The following is a 22,305-nucleotide window of genomic DNA, read 5'->3' as shown; positions in this document are numbered from 1 at the left end:
CTTCCTACGCTCCTGCCCCGTGCAGATCGCCATTAAGAAATGGCTGCTGTGAGTTCCCGTAGTCTCTCGAGACTACGACGGGAACTTCCTACAGCTATTTCCTAATGGCAATCTGCATGGGGCAGGAGCATAGGAAGATTGCTCCTGCCCCAAAAGCCCGCTAGACCACCAGAAGGATGGTTTTTTTTTTTTCTTTTTTCCCCCTCCCCAAAAAAATCACAAATATGTGAAATCACGATTACTAAAACCACGAATGGGGAGGGGGAAGTGTATTCCGCTCCTGCTGACCCCCAGTTGGATGGGGACCTCTATTTGTCGGGCCACGTTCTTCCGACACTTTTGGCTGCATCTAGAGAGAAGTTGGAGAATGTGTCGGTCTAGTGCTTTGGGTAAATCCCCTGGGCCTGATGGCCTGCGTAGTGAGTTTTATAAGATCTTAAGGGTGGACATTGCGCCTTTGTTGGCTTCTATGTTTAACGCGGTGGTTGAATCCGGGACGTTACCTCGACATTTGAATACAGCCCAAATAATAGTTATGTTAAAGCCAGGAAAGGACCCGTTGTACCCTGAGTCGTATAGACCCATTTCTTTGCTGAACTTTGAGGCCAAGCTTTTTGCAAAGGTCTTAGCGAATCGTTTGGCGCTGGAATTACCTAGTCTTATTTCAGACCAGCAGGTTGGTTTTGTGAAGGGGCTATCACAAAGAATCTCAGGCGTATTCTGGTGGCCTTGGAACGGGCGGCCCAGGACCAGCTTCCCTCCCTGGTGATTAGTTTTGATGCTGAAAAAGCCTTTGATCAGGTAGATTGGGGGTTTTTATTTGCGGTCCTGCAAACTTATTGATTGGGCCCTTGGTTTATTCAAGCTGTGCAAACCCTCTATGCCGATCTCTGGGTGTGGGCGAATGATGTTTTGTCCAATTCGTTCCCTATTTGTCACGGCACCCGCCAGGGGTGCCCTCTTTCACCTTTGTTTTTCCTTTTAACCCTGGATCCTTTTATTCGGGACATCCAGGCAAATCCAGAGATCTTAGGGATGGTGGTGGGGACTCATCATTTCAAAGTGGCGGCCTTTGCGGTTGACCTTTTGATATATTTGACGGATCCTCAGGCCTCCTTGCCTATCCTTTTGGAGAGCTTTCGTGAGTATGGAGATTTTTCAGGCTTTCGTTTGAATTATGAAAAGTCGGAGGCTCTTGCTTTTCTGGACTGGGGCCCTGGCTTCCCTTTACGCTGGGCCGCTCGTTCCTTTTGTTACCTTGGTATTCAGTTGTCTGTGGATGTTCGGACCTTATATTGTTTGAATGTAGATCGTTTGTTGACTGATACCAAAGGGCTCCTGCGTCGTTGGATGAATCTTCCTCTCTCGTTGATGGGCCGTGTTCACCTATTTCACATGGTTATTTTTCCTAAGTGGTTATATCTATTACAAATGCTTCCCTTGTTTCTTTTGAAGAAAGACCTGGTTAGTCTTCAGTGCTTAGTTCTCTCTTTCTGTTGGAGGGGTAGGAAAGGTAAGCTGAACAGCACTTTTTTTTATGGCTCCTGGTCCACGGATGGCTTGGGGCTTCCCTTGGTTCATCATTATAATTTGGCCTGTTTGCTCTGCCATGTATGGGACTGGCTATTTGCTGGTTCTCACTACACGGATGTCGCCTTGAAGGCTGATTATTTTTTCCCTGGGCTTTGCCTTATCTATTGCATTGGGATGGGAAACCACAGTTGGGTCCTGGGGCTCATAGCTGTCTGGTTCGACCGCTGCGCAGAGCTTGGCGGTGAGTTTCGCGGTTTTGGGGCCATTCGTTTTCTAGCTCAGTTCTCTTGCCCATGGTGGGCAATGCGGCCTTTTGTCCAGGCCAGGTCAATGTGATTTTTAAACAATGGGCGTGGAAGGGGCTTTCAATCTGGGGCATTTCCTTCAGGAGGATGGGAGTCTTTCTCCTTTCCCGGCTCTTCAGGCATCCTGGTCCCTGAGTGGCTTGGATCATTTTGCGTGTAGGCAGCTTGCTCATTACGTTGCTACTCTTCCCCGGGACTACCTCCAGCGCGCTTTTCTAGTTACCTTGCGGGATTTTTTTTGACGATAATTGGGACTGGCTCTCGGTGTCTCAATACTATCACCGGCTGGTGGCTCTGCAGCCACGGAGGAACTACAACCACCTTCTGTCTCTGTGGACTCGGGACTTGGGTTGCCGTCCTCGGGTTGCAGCAGATACCTAGGGTGGTGCAGAGCGCTGAGCTCCAGGAATGCCAGTATCGGGTCCTTCATCGGGGTTATGTTTTTCAGAAGCAGGCCTTTCACTTCGGGTGTTCCTCTACTCTACGTATTTGAAATGCCACCGGATTGGCAATTCTCTGGCACATGGTCTTTGGTCCTGTGCAGTCATTGCTGACTTTTGGCTGGAGGTTCATTGTTATTTGCAGACCCTGGTGGGCTATGCCCTTCCCTCTCAGGTGGAGGGGATCCTCTTTTTGGCTAAGGGGTTTTTTGGGTGGGCTCTCTGCTGGGAATTCTTTACTTATTTGCAAGGGCTATATAGTGGGTAAGAAATGTATTTTAAATCACTGGCTCCAGGACTCCCCACCCACCATTTGGTATTGGCACAATAAATTCCATCTGCTAATGGTCTGGGAATCCTTGTCAGCTCGGTTTTCTCATCATTGTAGTAAGCTTTTTTTGTCCGTTTGGACACCTTATTTGGATACTCTTTCCCCTCTGATTAAAAGCCAAATTCTCAACCGGTTGCGGAAGCCAGTGGTACCCGTGTTGCCAATGGGTTGGGGGGGACTGGGATGGGGGTTGTAGGGGGGGAGGGGTGGGGAGGCTTCTCTTGCTGGGTGGGGCTAGGCTGAGTCTGGGTATAAGAACCCAACCCGGACTCTTCCGGTCTCCGCCTGTATGGGTGGTTTGTTGTTGTTATTTCTGTTTCTGTATCTAGTCAACTGAAAATGCTATCTTACCTGTTATATTGGTTTGGCCTTTCTCATTTAATAAACTGTTTTGCAAAAAAAAAAAAAAAAAATAGTGTTATAATCGTCAAGTACACAGACATTTAAAAAAAATCAGGTTTAGACAGTTACTCCAATAGTTTCTATAAAACTTTCAGTGGATCCGTGGTAGAATTATTAGCTTGGGTATTTAGTTCATTCCAATTGATGAGTATACCATCTGCTATGAATACAGCTGAAATTACCATTCTTTGTAAGTCTGGTAGGGACAGTACTTTCTAAGTCTGCTGTGGTTTGTACTGCCCAATACCTTTAATTAATGAGGTTTTAAAAATATTTGCAAAGGTCCTAGCAGACATATTGGCACCATTGCTTCCCAATCTAATTAACTTATATTAAGTGGGCTTTGTGCCAAGGAGACAAGCTGTGGATAATTTAAATTTAATTTGGGTAGCCCAGCAAGAGAGAATCTCTTCCATACTAAAAGTGGTCAATGCTGAAAAGTGTTTGATCGTATTCACTAGGAATTTATGTTTGCAGTGTTAGAGAAAATTGGGATAGGTAGTATTTATAGGCCATGGCTTTCTACTTTATATGCTAATCCATTAGCCCATATTAAAGTTAATGACTCTTATACTGATTGCTTTGGGCAGAGAAATTAGACAAGGATACCTCTTATCACCATGAATGTTTGTCTTGGTGATGGAGTCCTTTGCTCAATGGATCTGAGAGAATTTAGACATTAGGAGTATCATAAGGACATAAGAATTGCCGCTGCTGGGTCAGACCAATGGTCCATCGTGCCCAGGAGTCCGCTTACACGGCGGCCCCCAGGTCAAAGACAAGTGCTCTAAATGAGTCCAGCCTTACCTGCATATGTTCCAGTTTAGCATAAATTTGTCCAACTTTGTCTTGAATCCCTGGAGGGTGTTTTCCCCTATAACAGACTCCGGAAGAGCGTTCCAGTTTTCTACCACTCTGTGTGAAGAACTTCCTTACGTTGGTGCCCTCTCATTCTCCCTACCTTGGAGAGGGTGAACAATCTGTCTTTATCTGCTAAATCTATTCCCTTCAGTATTTTGAATGTTGCGACCATGTCCCCTCTCAGTCTTAGTACCACCATAAAATATCTTTGTCTGCTGAGAACATTATCCTGAAAGTCACTACCTGAGCAGCACTTGATAAAAAAGTGTGGGAGAGGAACTTCTCTGTAACACATCAAAATACTATAATAATAATAATATAGTGAAGTATGTCCTCAATGTGAGGTTGCAAGGTTGAAAATTTAGGAGGATCTTAGGTACTGGAAGAGAGGCACATTCTCTTACTAGGAACAGTTGCAATCATTAAAATTAGGGCTGCATTTTTGAAGTAGACTGAAAACTTTAAGGCTTCATGACTATTTTACATGCTGTTTTAGATTCTTTAATTTTTAATTTGTCAATTTGTATTCCTTATCTTTTCATTACTTTGTATTCTTCGTTTAGGGCTGCATTTTGATTAATATGTGTAATTGTAGTTAATCATGTGATTAATTGCACAATTTAAGGTATGTTTGTTTATTTTTGTTCCTACTGCAGTTGCTTGTGGCTCTGGGCAATGGAGAGTTAAGTGACTTGTCCAAAGTTGCAAGGAGCTGCAATGGGGAAAATAAATAATATACCTTTTATCGCATGATTAATAACAATTTTTTTAATTTTAATAATTATATTACATATGATGCACAGGAAAACAATATAGCCCATATCACCTACTAGGTGTCATCATGTAACTTCCTTTTCTAATAGCAGTTTTTCCAATTGGTCTGGCTTAAAGAAAACATATCCCTTATCAGGAAACTTTACTAACCATTTTGATAGGAATTTTAAAAAAGAAAGTTGCTCTAAGAGCTAAAACCTTTGCTTTAAGTTGCAAGAATTGCTTTTTTTCTAACCTGGGTAGAACTTGAAACATCTGGGAAAATCTGAAGTCTCCCACCACAAAACAAATAATCTTTATTTTTTAGAAATTTCTCAAAATGGTAATTTTATTTTGTCCATTCAAAAAAGAAGGGTTGAATGGGTAGGGATATAATCTTGAGTAGTTTCTAAAAATTCTGCCAAATTAGCCATAGCATGCTTTCTCTAAAATAATAAATCCTCCACCTCGTCCCCCTCTCTGTATTCAAAACTTTCGGGGGTAAATAATAAAATTTAATAATTAGATAGGGGCAGTACTTCCTTGAGATATTTATTTATTTAAAAATTTGTATTCCACCTAAATAGTAGACAATTTACAAAATTAAAACATACATAAAATCAACATCAAAATATAAAAATTAAAATCTTCACTCATAAGTAAGTTCTATTCTAAAATTAACCAAACACATCACAGAAATATTTTAACAAACTGGGTTTTTAGCTGTTTCTTAAATTGTAATTGTTTGGAACATAATTGTAACTGCTCTACTAAAGCATTCCACAACTTAACAGCAGCAATACAGAAAGCCATTGCCCTAGTATCTGTATATCTTCCCTCCACTATCTTGCCCAATAACCTTTAGTTTTCAAATCACAAAGATCTATTTGGCTGATAGGAAATCACAACTTGCAAAAATACCATGGTGTTTGATAATAAATAGTTGGTGAATGACAGAAGTAACCTTATGCTGAAGTTGAAATGCTACTGTCAGCCATAGCAATTTCTTCAAAACTGGCATGATATGTGCCATCATATACACACCCATAACCAGCTTTTCAGAAACATTTTGAACTAACTGCAATGCTTTCCCTCTTGCCTTTGAAATTCCGAGATAGTCTAGTTTTGACAGGACCATACCTTGGACAATAATTCTAAAGTCAGAAGGGGAAATCAATGATTTCAAATGATATAGCATGTGAAGTTGGTTAAAACATGCCTTTACTATTTGCCATTTCATGATTAAGCCTGAATCTAACACAACCCCTAAAACTGTCAATTCTTTCTTTACAGGTAGTGTTGCTCCTAAAATACTTAGCAAAACAGGCCATAAATCTTTCCCACTCCTTCCAACCAACATCCACGTTGAACTTCATCTGCCATTGCTCTGCCCATTTCTCTAACTGATACAAGTCGTTCTGGAGTTCCTCGCTATCCTCCTGCGATTTGATTGCCCGGCATAGCTTTGTGCTAAAGAAGGATAAAGCAATCCCCGACAAACTGAACACATGTTTTGTGTCTGTATTTACCGAAGAGGATATACACAGCATACCGGTACCCATCAGGCTATATGCTGGAAACGAAGATGGGAAACTGACAGGGTTGACGGTCAGTCTAGAAGAAATATGCAGGCAGATCGATAGGCTTAAGAGCAATAAATCCGTGGGACCAGATGGCATCCATCTGAAGGTCATCAAGAAACTGAAAGAGACTATAGCTGAACTGCTTCAACTATTAGCCAATCTGTCAACAAAATCGAGAAAGATTCCAGAAGATTTGAAGGTGGCGAATGTTACGCCAATCTTCAAAAAACGTTCGAGGGGAGATCTGGGAAACTATAGACCAGTGAGTCTGACCTTGGTACCGGGAAAAATGATAGAGGTGTTGATAAAGGACTGAATCATTGATCACCTTGACGGACACGGTCTGATGAGGACCAGCCAGCACGGTTTCAGCAAAGGCAGATCTTGTTTGACAAACTTGCTGCACTTCTTCGAGGGAGTAAACAGGCAGATAGACAAGGGTGACCCAGTGGACATTGTATATCTGGATTTTCAGAAGACGTTCGACAAGGTTCCACATGAGCGACTACTTCGGAAAATTGCGAGCCATGGAATCGAGGGTGAAATACTCACGTGGATTAAAAACTGGCTGTAGAGAGTGGGGGTAAATGGACAATACTCGGACTGGAAGACCGTCACCAGTGGGGTGCCGCAGGGCTCGTTGCTTAGACCCGTGCTTTTCCACATCTTTATAAACGATCTGGACATTGGTACGATGAGTGAGGTGATTAAATTTGCAGACGATACAAAGTTATTCAGAGTAGTGAAGACACGGGATTGCAAAGATCTGCAACGTGACATAATCAAGCTCGAAAAATGGGCATCGACATGGCAAATGAGGTTCAACGTGGATAAGTGTAAAGTGATACATGTCGGTAACAAAAATCTCATGCACGAATACAGAATGTCCGTGGCGGTACTTGGAGAAACCTCCCAGGAAAGAGACTTGGGAGTTCTGATCGACAAGTCGATGAAGCCGTCCGCGCAATGCGTGGCGGCGGCAAATATAGCAAACAGAATACTAGGAATGATAAAGAAAGGAATCACCAACAGATCGGAGAAGGTTATCATGCCGTTGTACTGGGCCATGGTGCGCCCTCACCTGGAGTACTATGTCCAGCACTGGTCGCCATACATGAAGAAGGACACGGTACTACTCGAAAGGGTCCAGAGAAGAACAACTAAAATGGTTAAGGGGCTGGAGGAGTTGCCGTACAGTGAGAGATTGGAGAAACTGGGCCTCTTCTTCCTTGAAAAGAGGAGACTGAGAGGGGACATGATCGAAACATTCAAAATACTGAAGGGAATAGACTTAGCAGATAAAGACAGATTGTTCACCCTCTCCAAGGTAGGGAGAACGAGAGGGCACTCTAAAGTTGAAAGGGAATAGATTCCATACAAACGTAAGGAAGTTCTTCACCCAGAGAGTGGTAGAAAATTGGAACGCTTTTCCGGAGTCTGTTATAGGGGAAAACACCCTCCAGGAATTCAAGACAAAGATGGACAAGTTCCTGCTAAACTGGAATGCATGCAGGTTAGGCTGGACTCATTTAGAGCATCGGTCTTTGATCTGGGGGCTGCCGCGTGAGCGGACTGCTGGACACAATGGACCACCGGTCTGACTCAGCAGCGGCAATTCTTATGTTCTGATGTTCTTATTAATGTATCTAAAAAAGTCTTGTCTTCCCGTTTTACATTGTCAGCTATTTTTTTTCATTTGCATCTTTCCTTTCCACGACCAGCCTCTCTTTTAACGTTTCCAGATATGTTTGCCTGACTTCCTCTTTCTGTGATTTTTTTTTTGTGGTTTATGAAAGCTAACCTCTTAATCCTTACCTTCTCAGCTACTACTTTTGAGAACTAAAGCGGCCTTCTTTTCCTCTTACTTTTACGTACTTGCCTCACAAAAAGGTTTGTCACTCTTTCAATTACTCCTTTCAGTTTTGCCCATTGCATTTCCACTCCTTCCAGACGTTCTCGTCCAGACAGTTCCTTGATATAATCCCCCATTCAAACAAAGTTAGTTTTTTTAAAGTCTAGAACATTTGCTTTTGAATGAGCCCTCTCTGTACCCATCTTAATATTAAACCGTACCATGCAGTGATTACTGAATGCCACTGTAACATCAGAAACATTTTCCCCATTTGTTAGCACTAAGTCCAGTATGACCCCATCTCACATGGGTTCCATTACCAACTGCTGGAACAGTTCTCCTTGTAGAGAATCCAGGATCTCCCTACTTTTAGAAGACCCCACAATAGGGATACTCCAATCAACATCTGGCATGTTAAAATCACCTATTAGTAAAACTTCCCCCATTGTAGATATATTCTGAATGTCTACTATTAAATGTCTGTCCTCTTCTTCCATCGGTGAAGGAACCATGTATATCACACCAATGTAAATATATTCACCATTCCCTCTTTCCAAATTGATCCACTGTGCCTCTTCCTTGCCCTGCAGATCTTGCAATTGTGTGGCATTAATATGATCTTTAACATATAACGCTACTCCCCCTCCTTTTCTTCCTACTCTGTCTTTCCTGAACAGATTATAGCCCAGTATAACTACATCCCAGTCATGGTTCTCCATAAACCACGTCTCCGTGATCACCACTATATCCAATTCATCTTCTTCCATCACAGCTTCTAGATCCAGAATCTTGTTTCCCATACTTTGAGCATTAGTATATACTGCTTTTCAGACATTGTCCCCTTTTCCTATCTGTGTAGAAGTATTTAGTGATTTACTTACCTGAGGACTTATGCTCACCTGGGGGCTTTGATCACCCTGTCCCATCACTTCTAGTTTAAAGCCCTCTTCAGTAGATTAACCAGCCTGCTGCTGAAAACACTTCTTCCTTTCTTTGTTAGATGCACACCATCCCTACTCAGCAGCCCTTGGAAAGTCATCCCATGTTCCAGGTAGCCAAAATGCTCTCAACGACACCATCCATGTTGTCACGCATTCATCTCCGCGATGCGAGTTTCTCTGCCCTGGCCTGTACCCTCAACAGGGAGGATGGACAAGAATACCACCTGCGCACCTGACTGCTTCACCTTCTCTCCCAGAGCCACAAAGTCGCTTTTAATACATTCGTAGGGGTACCTGGTAGTATTGTTAGTGCCAACGTTGATGAGCAGCATTGAATAATAGTCATCAGGCTTGATAAGTCGTGGCAAGCTCTCCATAACATCTTGGATTTTGGTACCAGGCAAGCAGCATACCTCTCGTGACATTATGTCTGGTCTGCAGAAGGATGCTTCTATACCCCTCAGAAGGGAATCGCCAACTACCAACCTTATACCTCCTAGTGGTCACAGATTCATTCATTTTTGGAATTTCAAGCTTTGGTCCTTCCTCTCTTTGGGATGCTCTCATCTCCTCCACTTTCAGGACAGCATACCAGTTCTTCAGTTCAATGGCAGGAGAAGTCACAGTACCAATCTTGCAGTGTTCCGTAATTTGAGTCCAGCTGTCTTCCCTCAGCATAGCCTCTTCTTCCCCACTGCTAGAAATCTTTGACACCTCATGAACCATTTCATGATGTACCTCTCATTCTCACGGATGCTTCTCAGTCTTGCCACCTCCTCTCTCAGTTCCTTTATTTCCTTCATGAGAGATTCAACTGAAGACAGCTTGCACATAGAACCACTCCCTCTGCCTGGATAACATTTTCTGTCTGCACAGAGATAGAAGTTGTAACCTGATCAGCAGCTCAGGTTCCCAGCCATACTGTGGTGCAAAAGTACTTCCCAGGCACATGTTTCCCAGCCATATTATGGTGCAAAAGTACTTACACCTGGAAGAATAAAGAAAGGGCAGAAAAATCCTACCAAAGTAATGCTCTGTTCCTGGGTGGCTGAAGAGCCAATAAATCATAAAGCTCTGCCTTGGGGTGGGCGAGAGGGAATTAAATTAACACCAGAGCCTTTCCTCAATAGCTATTTGTGCCCTAATCTGATATTATGCCCTGAAATGCAACTTAAAACACTAATCTAAACTAAAACACTGTTTTGTAATATACCCTAACAGAGATTCTATAGGCTACACTACTGCCTTACTGATTTTGCTGAGCTAAAAAAGAGAACTACAATGATGTAACCTACTGAAACCCAAGTTTACCTTTCCCAGACAGTAGCTCACGGATTGCTGTGAAAAACTATCTTTAATGCTGAGCCTCTATAACTTCTCTCTTAGAACCAGGCTTACTGAGGGTTAGGCATTAGGCCAGTATTCCTCCCTCAAGGGTCACCTGTGGAGTCTGATCTCTTAAGAAAGTCCTCAGAGTTCAGTTGAGAGGAATCTAACTGATTCAGTGCCATGTTTTTCCCCATGATGACATGACCGTTATGGGATTGGCCCCCATATGGTGGTAAATAAGGAAGGAACAGGAGGGATAGGGTCTGCCTATTCCCTGCACTTAAAGAGGCCCCGGAATACATATCAATAAGAGGGAGGTGAAGCTGGATCTTTATTTAAAACCACCAAATATCACTCAGTTGGGCCTGGGATAGAAAGAGTACTGATAGATGGATGTTTGACTTTAGCCGTACATTTCCCCCATTTTACCAGCAAAAGACAAAGTTAAGAGTACCTGGAACTCCAGCAAATCAAACAGTCCTTGTCTACCGAGGCTCCAGAGGAGCTCCCAAGGGGCCTGGCATGCTCCTTAGGGCTCACCCTACAGCCAAAGGAACTTGCTGCCACTTTATCCCTGGAGCCGGCCCGATTAGATGATGTCAATGGGCCAGTTGATAGAGTGCAATGGGGACCTCCTTTTTGTACCTCCGGATACCTCCTCTCCAGGCCACAAACTCTTCTCCAGCTACCACAGGAACTTGTTGCTGCATTATCCCTGGAGCCAGCCTGATTAGATGGCGTCAGTGGGCCGTTTGATGGAGTATAATGGGTATCTCCTCCTTTTCGCACCTCTAAATACCCGCTCTCCAAGCCACCAATCCTCTTCTGTCCCTGCAATTAAAATTTTAATCAAAACACAGCCCTAATTAAAATGAACGTTTTACTACAATTATTGTATCTTTTCCAAGCATGCCAACTTTTGTTGATTGGGCAATCTTACAAATGTGGCAGAGCATGATGTTTGCTATCACCTTAGCCACCTCCTATAAAATCAATGAGTCATAAAGAACTTCATGGTCTAGGGATCCTGGATCTGTGAAGTTATTACCTGGCAGCATAAATCAGGCACATCTGTGACTAGAGGGAAGATGATAGCTTTTGAAACCTATGTACAAATAGAACAGGCCTACTCCAATAAAGCCAGACCTACTCTGTTCCAAACATGGGGGGGGGGGGGATTCTACCATATTTTGAGGATGTAGAACAAGGGTAAAACTCAGTTCACCACTAGTTGGTTATTTATATTAGTGCTACTACTGTTTTTATTTTAATTTATACTTTTTTCATTACATATCTACATAAAATACAGGTTATGGAAAATAATAAAGAAAAACATACATTCCAATAAGAATACAGAAAATTTAAAGTTTCTATGAAGCCCACTTATAAGAGGAAGGTGTTAAAAAATAAGAAAATATCAATAAGAAATCCTAGGATGTTGATATATCCAACAATTAAGTCTCATAATCTACTCATTAACTCCTCAAAGCAAATTGGTCATTTTTTTCTTCTGTAATATAAGAAATTGTTCCAATTGCAATGGGTTCCAAAAAACGAAATCATTATTTTGAAAATTCAACAAACATTTACAAGAAAATCTTAAAAAAAAAAGGAGCCCCTAAAGATAGAACCCTATATTTCAATGCCACTACTGTTTTTGTTTGAAAAAAACTAACAGCACATGGGCATCCATTAAAAGATGGAGAAACCTAGACCTTAGTAATATGTACCAATTTTTTTAAGATGGAAGCACAAAGATATTTGATAGTTTCCAGAGAGTGTTCAATCTCAGTTCTAATGACTTTTATTTGCAATGTAGACATCGATTACAGGAAGCTGGTTATAGGGAGATGAAGAACAGACCTCTATCTAAATGGATTAGAATCTTTTTGGCCACATTGGACAGAGAATAAAGATTAATTTCTTCCTTATACAGAATATTAAGGAACTACCAATATACCAAATTTAAATACATGTTTTAATGGGAAGATAATTTACAACAACTTCTAGACTTATCACAGTGGAAAGAAATAATACTTGCTGTTAATGAGTTTAATGTTTCTGCATAAATGAGGGAAAATAACTTCAAAGTCTTTAGCAAAATGAGACATATATGAAGACAGAACCCATTTTGGAATCGGGAAGTAAAGACAGTCCAAACCACTAACCTTGCCTGGTATGTGTGTGTTCTTTGTTGGATTATCATTTTACACTCCTATCTATCAAAAGATAATGGTGAAGTATGTCATAGCAGTAAAATGTGTCATTGTGACTGAAGGCTGAATGGAAATCAAATAATCATCCCTCTCTCATCATCTTGGCACAAAAAGTTGAGATACTTACTACTAATGGAAAAGTTAACTGCCCTTACTGCTAATATAGAAGTAAAATATGCTAACATGTGGAGTGCCTTACAGCAATGTTTGGACTCAATATAAGGAAACTTTGGGCTCCTTTTACTAAGGTGCACTAGCGTTTTTAGCACATGCGGAATATTACTGCATGCTACGTGGCGAGAACTAACGCCAGCTCAATGCTGGCGTTAAGGTCTAGCATGAGTGACAATTCAGCGCACGCTATTCCGCACGTTAATGCCCTAACGCAGCTTAGTAAAAGGAGCCCTTTGTCAATAACAAAGCAGTAGTAATAGCTGGCAGGACTCAGCTGAGGGAGGGAGGGGAGTTTGATAATGGTTTTTGTTCTAATTTATATTTTTCATGTTTTTCTTGTTATATAATTTTTTTGTTGTTGTTTGAATGAATGTAGAGGTAAGTTATAATGAATCTCCTCTCTTTCTTATCTTACTGTGTAGTTCTTTTCCTGTTCCTTTTTGTGTATGGTTCTTTTTTAAATTTTACACCACTGAGATTCTACTGGCTAAGCGCTAAGTCAAATTTTAATAAAAAAAATGAAACTTTGTAACTTTTTAAAACTTTCAACAAATATCTCAAGTTTAAAAATGAAGAAATTAAAACGTAAGTGTATTATAGTTTATGATGGAGGTAGTGGGCTCCAGGTTTTTCTGTGTTAATTTTATTTTATGAATTCCTTAAACAGAGAGAAATAAAATTGTAATATTAATTTGTATCTTAATTATTATCCTTCTGCTTTTATATGCAAAAATGTTTTGCTCTTCTTTTTAGGGAGATATAGTTCTGAAAGTGACGTGTGGAGTTTTGGGATCCTTCTCTGGGAGACTTTCAGTTTGGGAATTTGCCCCTACCCTGGAATGACTAATCAGCAAGCACGGGAGCAAGTTGAAAAAGGCTGGTATTAAAATTCATACTGCAGAGAGTTTACTGATGGTTGTGCTAAAAGTTGTAGAGCAATGGGCATAATTCAATTATATTTAATCATTGCCATTCAGCAACAGTTAAAGTAGCCTAATAGGTCATATTTCAAAACATCTTTAATTTAAAAATGTAACTCCAGTTAACCTTGGTGTACTGCAACCATATTGAGATCCCTGAACAGCCCACATGTGGGCACTGATTATAGATGTAGATCATATATTTATCCACATGTGGCCTTTATACAGTGTTTTAGAGCAACACTGTGCTGAAGTTATAGAAAGTGTATTAATTATTTTCCATTTGTATGCAGGACTGAGTCAGGTATACTGTACAGGGAAAGTCAACATAAAGAAGAAAAACAGTAGGTCAATAATGGTTCTCCAAACAAGTGGCTGAAAAAAATAAAAGCAAAGGAGGTGACATTCAAAAATACAGCAAAACGCAACAAGAAGAACACAGGAAAGATTATCAGTTAAAGTTCAAAAGAAGCGAACAGGGAAATACAGGTAGATAAAAAAAAATGGCAAAAGGAAAAGGCTAGAAATGGAGTTGTAAGGCTGAAAGATGCTGAGATTAGCTATATGGAGAGTGATGTGCTAAGCAAATACTCCTGTTAAATGTTTAATCTTAGAGAAAGATCGCAGTCATCTGCAAAGAATATATCTGGGAACAGAGCGGATTTTTACACCATTCATGGAAGAAAATGTTTATCTAAACAACTTGAAAATCTGAATGTAAACAAAGCTATGGGGCTGGATGGGATACATTGCTGAATACTGAAGGAAATTGGAGAAGTCCTGACAATACCTCTTAAGGATTTATTTAATAGATCTTTGGAGTTGAGAGATGTTCTATAGGATTAGTCGATATGGTCCTTCACAAAAGTGGTGACAGGGAAGTAGAAGAAAACTATAGGCTCATAAACCTCATTTCATAGGTAGAAAAATAGTGGAGTTGCTGCGGAAGGAAATTACAGTAAACTTTATAGAATCCAAAAGGTTGCAGGATACAAGGGAGCATCCTGCTATGTCAATCTGATTGATTTCTTTGACTAAGTCACTAAAGAACTGGATGAAGAACATGCACAATTAATCCACTTGGATTTCAACCTTTGATATGTTTCCTCACAAGAGACTCACAAATAAGTTGAGAAGGCTGAACGTAGATCCCAAAGTTTTAAACTGGATTGGAATCTGGTTGACCAACAGAAAACAAAGGGTGGTGGTAAATGGAATCTGCATAGAGGAAAGGAGAGTGAGTTGTGGAGTGCCTCAGGGATAGGTACTGTGGTCAATTCTATTTGTGAGAGACATTTGCAAATGGTTAGAAGGAAGAGTTTGCCTTTTTGCTGATGACAGGAAAATCACCAACAGAGTGGACACCCTAGAGGAAGTAAGAACCATGACAAGAAAGATCCAATATTTAGAAGAATGGTTTGAGGTCTGGCTGTTAAAATTTAACATGAAGATCTGCAGTGATACACTTGGGCTTCACTTGGGCTTCAGAAATTCATTGGGCTGCAGAAATTCAAAGGAGATGTATGAGATAGGAGGCAAGAGACTGATAAGCACAGCTCAAGAGAGAGACCTTGGGCTGATGGTGTCTGAGTATCTCAAGGTGGCAAAACAGTATGAAAGGTGATGGCCATAGCCAGAAGACTTCAAAGAGAATGATATAACCTGCAGAAGAAAGGAGATGTTGATGCCCCTGTGCAAGTCTTTGGTGAGACCCCATTTGGAGTATTCAGTTTTAGAGGTCGTATCTCACGAAACATAAAAAGACGATGTGATTTGAAGAAAAGAGATGAAAATGGTATGACATTTGTGCCACAAGATGTTTGAGAAGATATTTGATTACATGAAGATGTGTTTCTTAGGGGAAAGGAAGTATAGAAGTGATATGACACAGACTTTTAAATATTTGAAAGGCATTAATATACAAACATACCTTTTCCAGAGATGGAGAAGTGGTAGAACAAGATGACCAGAAAATAAAACTGGAAAATGCTGCAGATGTCCTTCCTTCCTTCCTTTTTTTTTTTCTTTTTTACCCTTTGGTCTTTATTTACCTCTAATATTAACCCTTTTCCTCTTCTCCCTTTTTCTTTCTCTATTAAAATTGTTATTGAAAACCACTTAACTAGATTAACAATAGGTTGTATATCAAGAATAAAGTGAATTTGAACATCGAAAAAGGAAAAATGAAGCCAACTGCGGTACAGATAATCTGCTAATAGTAAATTATACCATTCCCTCGGGTTTTTGCAGCCCAAATGCATGACCTTGCATTTCCTAGTGTTAAATCTTACCTACCAAATTACAGACCAAGCTTCGCTAAGTCCTTCCTCATGTTATTCATACCACTTATTCCTAGGATAAGCAGCATAAAATCTGTTTTAGTACTTGGGATCTTGCTAGGTATTTGAGACCTGGGTTGGCCACTGTTGGAAACAGGATACCTTCAGTCTGTCCCAGTATGGCAATTCTTGTTTTTTGTTGTTTTTTTTAATTATTCTTTTCAACTTTAAGTTTCACAAGCATTCCACTCGTTACAGCAACCCAGAGTAAATTATAGCATATATGAGGAAAAAAGAAAACATGCAAAATTATGAATTCTCAAATCCAATTAAATCAATTAGCATATACAATACCTTAAATAGTAACAATTTAACTCTTTCTTAGACTTTAAAAGAACATATTGAGAGATAAACAAAAGGTAAGAGAGAAGGAGATCTCTACTTATGAGGATAATTAATTTTATCAATGAAAAGACCTAGCGTGTGTCTATAATCATCAGTACTTTTATATATTTCAATGCTGTTCTCAACTTTGAGTGAAGTTTTTAGCATCCAAAAAGGTACAAAGTTGCTCAGGAATAAAAAAACAACAACACATATTTAGTCCCAGCATATCTAATCAAATATTTACATGGATAGCTTAGAAGAAAAGTAGCTCCCAAGCTTCTGACTTCATGCCTCATGCTCAGATATAGTTTTCTATGCTCTTGCATTGTCTTAACCACATCTTGGAAAATTCATATTTTTTGACCAAAGAAAAGATTTTGAAAAGAGTGAAAAAATAATTTCATTATTGCATTGAGGTCTTACTCAAAGATAAAGGATACGAGCAAAGTGCTTCGATATTCAATTTCTTCTTGAGAGCTCTCCAAAAATTGTGTTAAATTGTTCAAATCAAGTGGTTGTGATCTATCAGTTTGATTAAGTTCAGGGATAGAATCCCTTTTTCTCGGAAGATAATATATTCGGTTGATTGGAGGAATCGCGTCTGGGGTAAATTTGAGATTCTCTATTAAGTACTTTTTAAACATATCTAAAGGTGTCATTGCAACTACTTTAGGAAAATTTAATATCCTTCAATTGAGTCTTCTGTTGAAATTCTCAATTTGTTCCATTTTTCTCTGAATGAATAATTTTTCCTTGGCAAAATTAGCAGAAATATCTGCAAAGAGGCAATTTCTTTATCAAGCTGTACAAACTTTGCATTTATTGCCACCTTTATATTTTGTACTGATGCTGACAGATTATCCAATTTATTCACGATAGTTGAGATATCTGTTGCTGAATTGATAATGGCAACTTCCATTTTTTGGAGTATCACCCAAATGTTGTCTAGGGTCACCTTCAAGAGACCGGTATCCTCAGTTCCTCGCTTGCTCGATGTTTCAGTGTATTGGTCCTCGAGAGGCCCCCCACTTCGTGAGCGTGGACAGCACTTTTGGTTGTCGGCATGCACGTTCTCTACATCTCCCCCTGGCGGGCAAGGTGGCGATTGAACAGCTGGAGGGGAAAGAGATATTTCAAATCCCGGAGGCTCCTTCCTCCGGTGCAAATGCCGGGGTCACCACTACTGAAACTGATGGAGAGCTAGCCAAGAAGCGTTCCATTATGGCTTGTTGGGGCGTGGAGGGGTCCACCCGGAGAAAGCCCTTACTTTTGGTATGGGGCATAGTAAATTCCCAGGCAGGATGAAAAACAGCAAACTGCTGGTAAGAATAAAAGTTCTGTAGGAAAACTTGCAAGAAACGGCGGAGGTCTCCGTCTGGCTGTTACCACGCCGTCGCCATCTTGTTTCTCTGCTCTGGCTAGCTCAATTCTTATGTTTTTAATAATCAATAATGAAATAACAAGCAGTCAGGAAATCCTACAACATATTACTCTTGGCAGCACAGCTAGATCTAGACAAGATCTACAAGTGCAGAGATATATCTCTGTATACAAAGATTTGATTTGTCTAAGCCAGGGGTCTCCAAAGTATGGCCCTTGGGCCACATCCGATCCATGACATGATTTTATCCGGCCCGCGGAAGAATTGTGCAGATATGTGCCAATTGGACTAATTTTCCGATGAGAATCTGCAAAAAATAAACCCAGGGTGTTGATAGATTTCAAATGAATTAATTAAAATTGTGTTCAAAATATATTGATATGCCATATTATGTTAATATTAATATTATCCACAACTTTATTTAATACTGAATCGTAACTGTATACTTTGCGGTATTTCTTCATACTTGTTCGGCTTCGATCGACAGTGTCAATTCACAGCGTTATAGGTAGCTCTGGTGCTGTGACTAATCTTTAAATTGAATCTGGAAGTTCGTTTCTAGTCATTTGTGAATTCTGAGCAGTTTCCAAATGTTAAGAAATTTGCTTCTAAATTTATCTCCATTTTTGGGACAACGTATCTTTGCGAACAAACTTTTTCCCAAATGAAATATATCAAGTCAAAATACAGGGCAAATTTATCTGATGAACATTTGAAGTCACTACTTGAGCGTTTCAAAATTTGATCCTCAGTTTAATAGGATTTTTAAAAGACAAAAACAGTTCCATCATTCACATTAATGGTTTTATTATAATTTGTAATGAAAATATGAGAATTTGCTGGTAGTGTTCGTCATCGTTATCATTAATATACAATAATTTAGGCTCTCTTTTACTAAGGTGCGCTAACCGATTAGCGCGAGCTAGCGCTAATGCGTGCATGTTAGTTTATGGACACGTTAGCATTTAGCGCGTACTAATCGGTTAGTGCACCTTAGTAAAAAAGGGGGTTAATTTCACATTCTCTGTAATTAGTTTATAAAATTTTCTGCTTTTAATAAAACTCATATCTAGAGCTATTTATCTTTTCTTTTTCTTTTTCTGTAAAGTGCTGAAGTTGAAGTACCCAATATGGCCCTCGTGGCGAAAAGTTGGAGGCCCCTGGTCATGTCATATGGATGTGAAAGTTGGATAGCGAGGAAGAAAAATAAGAAGAAAATTAATGCCTTCAAATTATGTTTAGGGGGTGAAGAACTTATGTGCAGGAAAGTGGAATGGGACTTGGGTTTGACAATATGTGATGATCTCAAAGTGACCAAACAGGTTGAAAAGGTGACGGCAAAAGTTAGAAGGATGCTAGGGTGCATAGGGAGAGGAATGGCCAGTAGGAAAAAGGACCTCATTTAGAATATTATGTATAATGTCCTGGTCCTGTGATTATTCAGAAACCTAGTTTCCTATTACCATTTTTTTCACTAAATTTCATTGTTTTTTCACTTTATAGTCTTCTATCAGCGAAAGTTTTTTTGCCTGTGATGTATGGTTGGTAGAGTGTGGGATCACCTCTCCAATTATCGGAGGCTTTTTCTTTCGCTTGAAAGACTTTATTGGCACAGCTGTTTTGGCGTAATTCTAACAGAGAGGTTTTTTTTCTTTTTGGTTGATATTTTCCTCTGTTCCCTACCTTTTGGGATTTTGTTTACAATTCTGGAGACCACACTTTCAAAAAGTTATAAACAGGATGGAGTCGGTCCAGAAGAAGACAACTAAAATGGTCGGTGGTCTATGTCATAAGGCATATGGGGATAGACTTAGAGATCTCAATATGTATACTTTGGAGGAAAGGCGGGAGAGGTGAGATATGATAGAGATGTTTAACTGTGTGACATAAATTTGCATGAGGCGCGTCTCTTTCAACTGAAAGGAAACTTCAGAGTGAGAGAGCATAGAATGAGGTTAAGAGGTGATAGGCTCATGAATAATCTAAGGAAATACTTTTTTACAGAAAGGGTGGTAGAGGTGTCTGAATTCAAGAAAGTGTGGGACAGGTATGTGGGATCTGTTAGGGACAGGAGGAGATGGTGGATGCTGTGAATGGGCAGACTGGATGGGCTATTTGGCCTTTATTTGCTGTCATGTTTTTATGGGGTAACAAAAAAGAAACAATCTTTGATTTTCAAACAATTATAAACAACTAGTGTTTAAGCCTGTTACATTAACGGGTGCTAGAATATGTCTGTCTGTCTTTCTTTCTGTGTCTCTCCCTGCCCCTGTCTCTTTCTTCCTTTCTTTGTCTCTCTCCCTCCCACTGTCTGTCTTTCTGTCTGTCTCTCTCCCTGGCCCCCTTTGACTGTCTGTCTTTCTTTCTGTCTCCCTGCCTACTGTCTTTCTGTGTGTTTGTCTTTCATTCTCATGCGCTGCTGGCCTATCTTTCTGTCTCTCTCCATGGCCCCCTTCTGTCTCCCCCCCAAAGCAAACCAAGATTGCTCCCTGGCCCCCTTTCCCTATCCCCCCTCCCCCACTTCCCTGTGCAACAGCATTCCCCCTTTCCCTGTGCAGCAGCAGCATTCCCCTCCTTCCCTGTGTAGCAGCAACATCATTCCCCCTTTTCCTGTGTAGCAGCAGCATTTCCCCCCTTCCCTGTGCTGCAGCAGCATACCCCCACTTCACTGTGCACCCAGCCCTTGCCTGCTCCCCCTGTTCCCTTCCTTTTCCCTCCCCTCGTCCAGCAGCACCTCTTTCCTACTCTCCCTGTGCATACACCCCGCAGAAATCTACTTGCCTCAAAGAAAAGCGCTGCGCCGCACTGTTGCTGGCCTCGGTGTCTTCTCTCCACTGCAGCCCGCCCTAGCGGAAACAGGAAGTTGTCAGAGGGCGGGCCGCAGTGGAGAGAAGACGGCGAGGCCAGTGACAGCATAGCGCAGCGCTTTTTAGTTAAACGCTGCGAGCGGGTGAGCAGGCGAGAGAGAGGAGGGGAAGAAATAGATGCCAGCAGGGGCGCATGTGCCCCCGTTCCAAATCAGCGGCGGCAGCGGTTTCTCTTGCGGTAAGTGAGGGCGGGAGGGGGGGAGTCGCTGGCGTGTTCCCTGCCGCCAGGTTCTAAAATAGAATCTGGCCACAGATCAGAAAACACGGCGGCGGGGAACACGAAACCCTAAGTGCGCATGGGGTTTTATTATTAGTGATGTGTCGTCTTCAGTAGTGCTCAGAAAAAAAAGTTTTATGAGAGAGCAGACTTAGAGCAGCAGTCCCAGTGGTAAACTTCTCTCCTTTTTTCAATCACATCACTGTTTGAATGACTTTTGTCATAGCAAAACTTCAGCTGTTGAAAAAATGCTTATCAAAGATTACTGCATATTTCCACTGTGGTTTGTTTGTTCCTTTCCTGATATGAACATGCCCTTTGAAATCATAATTCTCAGTATGACTAGATGTGTACTGTACATGTTGACCTTTAGATTCTGTGAAAAAGGACAGTTTTCAAGCAGCCATTTAATGCAGATTTTTCTCTGTGAAAATCGCTTTGAAAATTGCTCTGAAACATATTAAACATACTTTCCCTTCAATTTGGATTATTGTTATAACATCCATTATAAAACCTTTTCCCTTGTTTTTCCATTGTAGGTTACAGAATGTCAGCTCCTCAAAAATGTCCCGAAGAAATTTTTAAAATAATGCTGAGGTGTTGGGAGTATAAACCAGAAAACCGCCCAAAATTCTGTGAGATGCAGAAAGAACTGGCTGCAATCAAGAAGAAAGTTACATAGCACCAGACACCACCTATATAATTCTCTTTTCTTGAATTGTAAATTGTCTAATTTTTATTTTGGGGGGGCGAACTACACATTACAGCTTACAGTATTAACTGTAACATTCTCCTGTCGCCTTGTTTTTTTCAGTTGTTCTTGCCTTCAGGACCTTTTAGGCATGTGATAAAGAAACACGGCATACTGCAAAACACTGCATTTTCAGGTTCCTTTAAGTTTGTCTACTAGGGTATGTGCATATGAAGTAAGCACACACTGGGCAATTATATAAACTGGACATCTGCATTTATGCACCCTGTATACAGGTATATGTATATAATACTAGCACTTACGTGCATAAGGATACGTTTTCCCACAAAAGTGCTAACAGGGCACCTAAGCACAATTCTGAATGGGAGGGCATGTACATGGGCAGAGCATGGATGATAAGACATGGGCAGGGCTTCCAGTTTTTTAGTCCTTACAAAATGCTGTAAGTTGTACACTCCCCTCCTGCATTTATGTGTCCACAGTTGCGCTAGATCTATGGATGGTGAAACTGGGGGCATGTAAATTTTAGGCACACTGATACCAGGTTACACATATATTCTATAATAGAACCTGAATGCCAAATGGATGCACAAATGGAGGTGCCCAGTTGTAGAATTGCCCTCATATTGTGCCAAATGATGAAAGGAACTGCAGATCTTGTCATTATCATAGTATCTATTTTGGGGACTCCTTAACACTTTCTTCTTTCATCTCTGGGCTCATAAATTGTTCAATTACTATTTCTACTTATTTCTGTAGTGCTCAAGTGAAAAGTTTCACTAGGCTTGTTAAATTAGTAACTGAAATCCATGTCATGAAGAA

At 40.6% G+C, this 22,305-nt stretch overlaps 1 protein-coding gene across 2 annotated transcripts in view; it reads left to right on the top strand.

Annotated features, from left to right (window-relative positions):
* Positions 1-21,557, top strand: part of FER (FER tyrosine kinase) — a 304,375-nt gene extending 282,818 nt beyond the window's left edge. For both annotated transcript variants that reach the window (XM_033929145.1, XM_033929146.1), the window contains exons 19-20: positions 13,474-13,596; positions 21,311-21,557. In XM_033929145.1, coding sequence (XP_033785036.1) covers positions 13,474-13,596; positions 21,311-21,453 — 266 coding nt within the window. In that variant the 3' untranslated portion in view covers positions 21,454-21,557. The remainder of the gene's footprint in view (positions 1-13,473; positions 13,597-21,310) is intronic.
* The last annotated feature ends 748 nt before the right edge of the window (positions 21,558-22,305 follow it).

This window comes from Geotrypetes seraphini, chromosome 1 (assembly GCF_902459505.1).
Source record: "Geotrypetes seraphini chromosome 1, aGeoSer1.1, whole genome shotgun sequence".
Lineage (NCBI taxonomy): Eukaryota > Metazoa > Chordata > Amphibia > Gymnophiona > Dermophiidae > Geotrypetes > Geotrypetes seraphini.
The sequence above is the reverse complement of the archived record's forward strand: the minus strand, read 5'-3'. Positions and strand labels throughout refer to the sequence as shown.